This window comes from Pongo abelii, chromosome 10, assembly GCF_028885655.2.
Source record: "Pongo abelii isolate AG06213 chromosome 10, NHGRI_mPonAbe1-v2.0_pri, whole genome shotgun sequence".
NCBI classification, from domain to species: Eukaryota; Metazoa; Chordata; class Mammalia; order Primates; family Hominidae; genus Pongo; species Pongo abelii.
The window spans coordinates 15897066-15906293 of record NC_071995.2 but is presented as its reverse complement, the minus strand read 5'-3'; the positions used below and the strand labels follow the sequence as shown (position 1 = coordinate 15906293).

The 9228-nt window shown below is 39.7% G+C and overlaps 1 protein-coding gene across 4 annotated transcripts in view; it reads left to right on the top strand.

Annotated features, from left to right (window-relative positions):
- Nucleotides 1-4236: 4236 nt before the first annotated feature.
- RERG (RAS like estrogen regulated growth inhibitor) overlaps nt 4237-9228 on the top strand; it is a 113867-nt gene continuing 108875 nt past the window's right edge. Inside the window, exons 1-2 of one of the 4 annotated variants that reach the window (XM_054526887.1) lie at nt 4237-4320; nt 8930-9104. In XM_054526887.1, coding sequence (XP_054382862.1) covers nt 9044-9104 — 61 coding nt within the window. In that variant the 5' untranslated portion in view covers nt 4237-4320; nt 8930-9043. Of the gene's footprint in view, nt 4321-4906; nt 5330-8929; nt 9105-9228 lie in introns of those variants that run through there. The other 3 variants (XM_054526888.1, XM_009247510.3, XM_009247508.3) reach the window with 3 other exon arrangements.

Genomic DNA, 9228 nt, shown 5'->3' with positions numbered 1-9228 from the left:
TATAAAGAGAAACGCTGGAAACTCTCTTTGTCTCTCCACACACTCATACAGAGGAAGTCGTGTGAGCACATAAAGAGGGCCGCCTGCTGGCCAAAAGAAGAGGCTTCAGAATGAAACGTTCTTGGACTTCTTAACCTCCCTAAATGTAAGAAATATATATCTGTTTTTTAAGTTACCCATTCTGGGGTACTTTGTTATGGCAGCCTGAGCAGACTAATTCAGTAGGTTTGACATTGTAGATGATGGTTATACAGGCTCTGGATCCTGTTAACTTTTTCAAGAGTGTTGCATTTTGTTTTGGCAGGCTGTTAATTTGCTGGTGGATTAGATTGCTCCTGTAAAGGTCTCATTTTAGTCTCTGTTGTAGGGGGATGTCTTTCAGATCCACCCTTAGTCCTAGGTTACAGTCCTTCTGCCTAAAGCATTAATGATCCTCACTCCTACTTCACAAAGATTTCTGAACTCTGACTGGGCTGAAACTCAGATGTCTTCTCAGCACTCACAGAACTCTGTAATTCACATCTTGGGATTCAGGAGCTTTCAGACTTTAGGCAGCTGTTCTTTTACCAGATGTCTCAGAGACTCACCACGCAATGTGCAGCCCTGAAATTAGCCAAGATCCTAGGGACATTTCCACGCAAATATCTGAGCTTCTGTCTCCGTGGCTGCTGCCCTTTCTGATAGCCTTCTGAACACAGTTGCCTTAGTAGCCCTGAACCCTAATCTCTCACTGATGTTTGAGCTTCACTTTCATGGATATGGGCCCTTAAAATGCCCCCAACAAGAAAATTTGTGTGCCTGTGAGGCTAAACTCCAGTACATCCCCTCTGTCAGATGTGCAGCCCTGGCTTGGTTGTTTGCCAATGCTTCCAAACAGCTATTTTGTATATTTTGGTTAGCCTTTATAATTGTTCCTAGTAAACAGGAAAGTTCAATCTCAGCTAAAATCAGTCTTGCCTTTGCCTAATATTTAACTAAATAGTTAACAGCAATTAAATACCCATCCCAAAGTCAAAAGATAATCATTAGTAGCAACAAAATAAGGAAATGAGTATAATTTCTTGCCATGTAACTTCAAAATGAAATAAAGAAAATAAAAGATCATAATATAGAAATTCCTGGCTTTCCAGAAGCAGTACTGATGAGTGATCAAATCGTAAGTATTATTTCTCACCAATTAAGAATGTCTGCGGATTTGGAGTGAAATGAACTGAGCAACTACACTTATCCTTTTCTGATGGGAGGAGAGGGCAGAGTGAGTAGTCATAGTGGAAATGGCTTGGGAGAGAGAGTAGAGGGCTCCAAGAATGAATGAAGAGTGCAATCTCAGGCTTAAGGGAATCTTTCTGAAACAGTGTGTGATCCTGATGGCCTGCACTAAATCCTGAGACAGAGTCTTTAGTAAAACCTGAGAACAAAAGCAGAGCATGTAACTTCTCTCAGAGGCTGCACAGAGATTCAGAAGCCCTCACCTTCTCATCTTGGGATGGTAGACAGAATGCAATGCTCACCTTCAAACCATTGCTTTATAGAAAAAACAAACAGGCCTCAGATAAGGTAGGAATGAAGTCAAGCACAATTAACTGAATTTGTATCATAGCAAATATGAGTCCTGATCTTAAAAAGAAACCAATAATAAACATAAAAATACACTACACAGGAAAAAAAAGGAGGAGAAGGTCGTTGTAAGCAAAAGTAGGCTAATAACAAATTTAAAAACAACAAGAAAAGGAAGAAACAGGTATTCTCAATTATACAATACAGCACCTGCAAGACCTTCTTGAAAACACTGCTTAATGAAGATATCAAGGGATGAATCAAAATAATCAATAATAGAAAAAACATGATAAAAGAATCAATTAAATAAATTTATTCTATTTAAATATACAACTAAGTTTAAACCACTTTGGGAATGAGAGTTATAAGTGGAATGTGAATGCTATAAATCTTGACAATGAACAAACGAAACCTGTGTAAAAATATAGAAGGAGGGAAGAAAAAAAGAGACATAATAAAAGAGCTATTTTCTTCTTTTTAAATAGCAAACAGTCAGTTGATATTGGCTAAAACAAATATATGTTTAAGCATAATGAATTCAGATCTGGTTTTATGTAATAATTCAAACTGTAAAGGAATCTTTAGGGTGAATATCTCATGAAGTGAGTGACTATCTCATGAAGTGTGTAAATACCTAAAGTTCAGTCAGCCTTTAATGTTCACTTTAATTTTGTTATCTTCTGCTTCATTAAGTGTACTTTTAAATTAAAAATAGCATCTACAGGATGATGACACTTAGCATATCTGTGCCATTTCACATACCTGTCCATCAGGATGTCTGTTTTCTACAATATCTGGAATGATGATGGTCCCCTTATGTTAACAATGGTTATTATTTCTGGATAGTGTGATTCTGGGGATGATTTTCTACATCTTTGTATTTTTTCTACTGTTTGAATTATTTATAACAAACAATTAACAGCTACACACACATACACACACAGAATACCAGTTTCTAACATGCTTTGTGGTTATATCAACTGTTCATCTACTTGTTTTGTGTTAGAGGTTTTAGCTGAAGCCTAAGGCCAGGCTAAGAGACTAGAATGTGACAAGGACTTCCCCTTTCCCCAGAAGAATTCTTGCCCAGCAAACATATATCATGGAACCATAAGTACAAAGTGTCCTCTGCTCTTCTTACTGATCCATGAGGCAGGCAGCACAAGAGAGCACGCCTCTTTTTGCTGCTTTAGAGACAAAAGAAGCAGCCCATAGAATATAGGATACATACGGAAGATGTAACACAGTGGGTGTCAGGCTCCAAGATAGCTACTTCATCTATCTTAGAGCAGCACATCAAGAACTGCAGATGTGTATGCAAATGCCTCCCTAGTTGAGGGAGGAATGCTGTTTTATAAGGGCTAAGCAGGAAAATGGAGAGAATCAGGTTCCATAGGCAAGTTCCAAAAGAACTACTACAAATGGGACCTAGCTTGGGCCCTCTTCGAAAACTTACTATTATTATTTTTTTCTTGAGACAGAGTCTCTCTTTGTCACCTAGGCTGGAGTGCAATGGCGCGATCTTGGCTTGCTACAACCACCGCCTCTGGGATTCAAGTGATTCTCTTGCCTCAGCCTCCGGAGTAGCTGGGATTACAGGCTCCTTCCACCACGCCTGGCTAATTTTTATATTTTTAGTAGAGATGGGGTTTCACCACGTTGGCCAGGCTGGTCTCGAACTTCTGACCTCAGGTGATCCGCCCATCTCAGCCTCCCAAAGTGTTGGGATTACAGGTGCGTGCCACCACGCCTGGCTAATTTTTTGTATTTTTAGTAGAGACGCTGTCTCTACCATGTTGCCCAGGCTGGTCAATAACTCTTATTAAATAAGAGTGACAAAGTGGGAATTCCAACTCAAGTCTCTGTAAATAGTATATTTATAGATATAGGGTTACAGATTTTTTTTTTATTAAATCTTGCCGTGAGTACAAGATTTAATGGGGGAAACAAGGTAACATGTGAAACCTGAACACCTTAATGCCACACGATTCCATGTAATTGGAATTCTGTAAGATTCTATATAATCAATCTGGGTAATTATTAACCCATCCCAAACTTCAAAGATCTTCTGCATGCTAAGACACCAAAGTCTCTCTCTTTTCCAGGCCTCTTTCTTAAATGTCGCAGCCCCATACATTCAATTTCTTACTGGATGGTCTATCCTAAATCCAGTATGTAAAGAAGCTCAAACATATCCAATCACAACTTCTTCTTTATCTTAATTCATTCAATTCAGTAGGTATTCTTTAACTACCTACTATATGCCAGGCTGTAGGTATACACACTGTATGGATGATGCTGAGAATACAGAGTCACACATGGTACATTCCTGGCTTCTGGGAGCGCACAGATTAATGGAGAGGACTAAGGGGCAGAAATGAGAACAACACAAACAGAATGATAAGATCACAGGGTCCTGTGAGATACAGAGGGAGGCATCTAATCCAGATGTGTGTGGTGTGGAGGGAGGGATACGTTAGTGATCAGGAAACTCATAAACCATACAATGTTTGAGCTTTCTCAAAGAACCAGCAGGGCAGCTCCTGCTCAGCTAGGCAACTCCTCCTTTTGCTATAGATCTAGCTGTTCCATTCAGCCATTCACTCGTGGCTGCAGTGACCTTCCAGGTCAGTCTGGACTCTGGAAATTGCCTCCATGGTTACCTCCCTTCCCATTGATGACATTCTACAGATCGTTCAGTTTGCCCCAGGCCCCTGTCTGTTCTATATAACACTGGTTTTCTGGAAGCCGCTTGATATCTTGGTAAGAATACCTAGATTTATAAGAGAAAAACAATAACATAAGTGTCTCCTGCTTCTTTGCTCAGATGTTTCAGTTTTTGGGAGATCATTTAGCCTCTCTGAAGCTCATCTCATCTGTGAAAGGCTAGTAATTATAATACTAGTTCTTACATGAAGAGAGGGTGTAAAAATCAAATCAGATGAGGGATATGAAAGCAGGTCCAGCACAGCTCTCATATTAATTGTCTTTGTTAGGGTCTGAGCATAATGGAGTATGACTCCAATGCAAATCCTATAAATGCTGATCCTGTAAGGAGGACGAGAAGCTTTTGGAACTTTCTCAAATATATGACTAGAATTTCAATTGAATTCCATGTTTGTTTTTCCTAGCATCTCTCAGTTTCCAATCCAGTATGGATTTCATTCCAGCCATTTACTAGCCTTGCATTACCTTCTCCTTCAGTTTCCTCTTGGGTATCATGGAGATAATTAAAGATACTTCAAAGAGATATTGTGAGGATCATTTGAAGTAAGGAAAAGAAAACACCACGTAGTGTTGCTCTCTTAGGCAAGGTTTTAACCGAGGAAAGCCGCCCTTCGGTGAGAGCCTGGAGGCTTGGAAATAACCAGTGAAAAAGGGAAGCCCATCTTGGGTGCAGCACGTTAAAGACCCAAGCTCGCAAGCCTGGGAGGCAGCCCGGCGGGAGGAGCCTGCCCCTGACCCCAGTAGGGGGCGCCGAAGCGCCGCACTGCAGCATCCTGGCCGCTGAGCGCAGCGGCCTTGGCCGGGCTCAGCTCGCGTCCTGCCGCAGTCCCTCCGCCGCTAGTCGGAGCGAGCGCGAGTGAGGAGACCCCCGCCGGGCCACTGGCACTTGCTTCTGCGGCGAGTCCCACCCACGATCGCAGCCCAGCAGCTCGCAAACGCAACCTGAAGCCTGGGCTGCGCAGTGTGGGAGGGCTTCGCGATCTTGGGGGACCCGTTCCGAACTTGCAGAGGACCGTGGCTCTCCTGGCCTGGAGAGTGTGAACAGGTGAGTGTCACGCACGTGTCCAGGTGGCTCTTTTGGGACGACTTCCTGCAGACCCATTCCGAGCCCTAAGCGCGCTCGGCCTCTGAGTCGGTCCTCTTAGTCACCCGGTCCTCCTCCCAGGGCGGCTTTGGGGTTCGCTGCGAGGGAGATGTGAACACCAGCAGCCTAGCTTGACAGGGCTCTCCTAGCTGAGAGGGAAAATGCCCTTTTGACCTAAGGCTGCATTTTCTCCCTAGCCTGAAAGCAAGTGACTTGCAGTCCACAATGGGTTTGTTTATTCTCGCAAGATACCTGTTGAGTTCAGAGCAACATTAAATAGCCAAGGGGCTTATACAATTATCCTGGTTTGCTGTGGGTACTGCGTAGTGATAAGAAGAGGAAGAATTCCTAGTAATGAGACCAGGAAAACTTGATTTCAGAACCAGAGAAGGGGAGGCCAAAAAAGAAGAGAATTTCATTTCCAGGCCTTGACTAGGGTCTTTGCTTCCCTAAATAGCTACACTTGATTTTGATGAGCGCATGAAAACAGAAGTTCCAAGCATGATTACCTTATAAAGATGCTTGCTTGCCCCACCCCCAAGAGGAAGTAGAAAGCATGAACCTTGATAAATATAGCCTTAAGGATGATTTATTAGGAATGAAAACTTTCTTTAAATAAGTAAGTAAATAAGGTTACAGTGATCTAAATATCATAGGTCTAACAGAGTGTAAGCTCTTCGAAGGGAACTACTTTTATTTGTATGTGCATAGCGTAAGAGTGTGGAATAAATCAATGAATGCATCACTAATAATACAGGATTTTAGCTAGCGTTTTTCCTTTTTCCTTTAATTTATGTTTAGGAAAAAACCTACACCTTCAAACTAAATAGGTATGATTTTACCTTTAGAGTGATAGGAGCTGAGAGGTTTTTGTCCTAATAAAGCACTGTCCACATAAAAAGTGAATGGCAAATTTCAGCCCTACTCAGAATATTTCAGCAGAACATTAGGACAAATGGATTTTCTTAGATCCACGTATGGAAACTCTCAGATTATGAATTATTTTGAACATCAGAAACTTGGCAACAGTTTACTTATTACAACAATTTACAAATTTATTTTTGTTTTCTATCTTGTCAAATGTAAATTTTCACATTTTCATGTGAGAAATAAAATGTTGAAGAACTCCTGTCAGTTTTGTGTCTTCCTTTAAGTGATTTTTCTAAACACAACATTAGGTTGACAATAACTGGCTGTATCTGTATTAGGTTATAAATGGAAAAAACAGCCCACACAATTTCTCTTTCTTATGTGAAATTCCTATGCCTCTGGGGCCATTTGGGAGTTACTAAAAAAAGTGACTTGTCATATTTTTTTAAATCACATTTGATGGCTACTTTTATGAAACATTAATCAGACAGATAATTACTTGCATTTTATATCCATGGATATGAACAGTTTTGCATGAAACAAAATTATTGTTTATACTAGCTGCAGACACTTGCATGTTCAATGTTTCAAAGAAATACTTGCCAGCACCTCTTCTCATTTATAATTTAAATAGTTAATATATCTCCATATATTATGCTTCTGTGATGAACCACTGAACCTTAAAAACATAGGGGCCTTTTCTTAATGAATGCATCTAAAGTGACAAATAAGGAAATCTTTTTATCTTTAGCCAAAAATATGGGACTGGACAAATTGCGGATGTTTAAACTTCTGGTTTTTGTTATTAATGATTACTTAGACACTTTTTCATTACTGAGGATGAAGTAAACAATAGCTAATGTTAATGTTGATTTTTCCTTCCTTCAGAGGAAGCTCTGGCACTTTGAAAATCAGCAAATACGAAACCTTATTAGGTACAGGATGATAGCTTAAATACATAAGGAAGGAAACAATTACATGTTAATGTCTTTGTGGAAATACTTTTTCAGAAGGATTTTCACTTTTTAATTTCTCTCTCTTAAGAAGCTCTTTGTAAAAATTTATAGATGGAAAAATCTGGCAGGAACATTTAACACATTTAGATAACATATTTGTGTTTAAAACATCTTTACAGACTTGAAAACGGAATGAATTATGAAGACTGATGTGATTAAGTTGAACACGGGTAAAAGTGCAGTGTGGTATTTAGGTTTAAGCCATTGATTGCAAAAGTTCACAATGAGGGGGTCTGCAGTCCGTGTAAAAGATGTGAGGCTTAATGTGATTGGCTGTGCTACAGTACAACCATGGTGTGCAGATTAACGATAGTGAAAATCTCAGGGAATTTATACCGGGTCAGTTTGTCAGGTCATATCTCAAAGTGGAATGCAGTGGACACCACGTTTTTAGAGTGATTAAGATGTTGAGGAGGCAATGCACATGATGAAAAAGGGAGTGAAGGTCAAAAAAACATAAACGAGAGTGTACATTCCGGGAAGAACAAGTGGACACGCTGGGCCTCATGTTCCTAGAAAAAAGAAGCCTAGGATGGAGCAAAGGGTCCTACTAGATGCTAGAATCCTTGAACGGTTCTGGGTGAAAGAAAAAGTTGACTTGTTTTGAGTTATTTCATAGAGAAAAAGCAGGGCAAATGAATAGAAGCCACAGGGAGACAGTTTAGAGCTCAATATTAGAAAGATAGTTCCTCCTAATTGGAGAAATGAAACAGCTTTCAGAAGTAATGAGCCCACCTTTCATACCTGGAAGTGGTAAGTAAGGCATGGAATATGGAATGATCGTTATGTCCTAAGGAAAGATTCTTGCTAGAAAGAATGGCTAGAAGATTTCTTCAGATGACCCCCACTCCAGCCCCCACCACCACCAAAGCTCTTTCCAAATTTATGTTTCCATGATCCTAGGAACCTAGATGTCATCCCTAAAGCACCAAACTAAATAAGATGTGCTTACTTTGTACATAATGTTATTTCCCAAGTTTTAAGACAGCACTATAAACAACTTTACTTGACGTCATCATAGAAAAGGAATAACTTGGAGCATGGCATTTATTGTTTGTGTACCAAGGCATTGTGCCCAGCAAAATATAAAAATGTAACCTACATATTATGTAATATATATAGATTCCTAGAACATGTGTATCTGTAACTGTCACATGACTTCATCATGTGATCAAGTGTGAATTGAGAAAAAATTTAACTTTGAGATGCAAAATTGAATTGTGTTGCATTGGAGTTGACTAATATGAATGCATATTATTCAACCCAAAGAGACAGGAAGAGGCCCGAAAGTGACTCTCTCCATTGCCCCATTGCATGTGTTTGTACACTGAATGTTTACAGGTAGATGGTAAATGTGTGTATTCACTTTTACTTTCAGTTACTACCAAGAATCAATACCTTCATAAAAAAATTTCTTGAGGAAGTACTTTAGAAATGCTATTGTGTATGATAATGCATGTTTTAGTACCAACCAGATCCAAATCCAAGTCCTGAATCTGCCATTTATTAGTTAAATCATTTACAGTAAGTTACCATAGACTTCTCACAGGATAGTGGTAAAGATCAAACCGGAAAATGTTGATAAAGTGAATGGTAGCTGGCATATAGTAGATGCTTAACAAATATTAATTCATTTTCCAGTCACTTATGAATTCCCAAATTTCTTTTGTTTAAGGATTGTGGACTCTTCCAAGATTTACAATGATATGGTGAATCCAAAGACTGGAACCAAAAAGATTTGCTCAGTGCTTTAGTTTTAACAACAGTAAATTGTCTACCAACACCCATCATGGCTAAAAGTGCGGAGGTTAAACTGGCAATATTTGGGAGAGCAGGCGTGGGCAAGTCAGGTAAGATTTTCATTGTGGTTATTATAGTGTGTGTGTGTGGGTGAGTGTGTTTCTTTATTACTGTTTCTTGGGATTGGGCAGGTGAGTAGTTGGTATTCCTCCTATTTTCATTACTCTTTTAGAT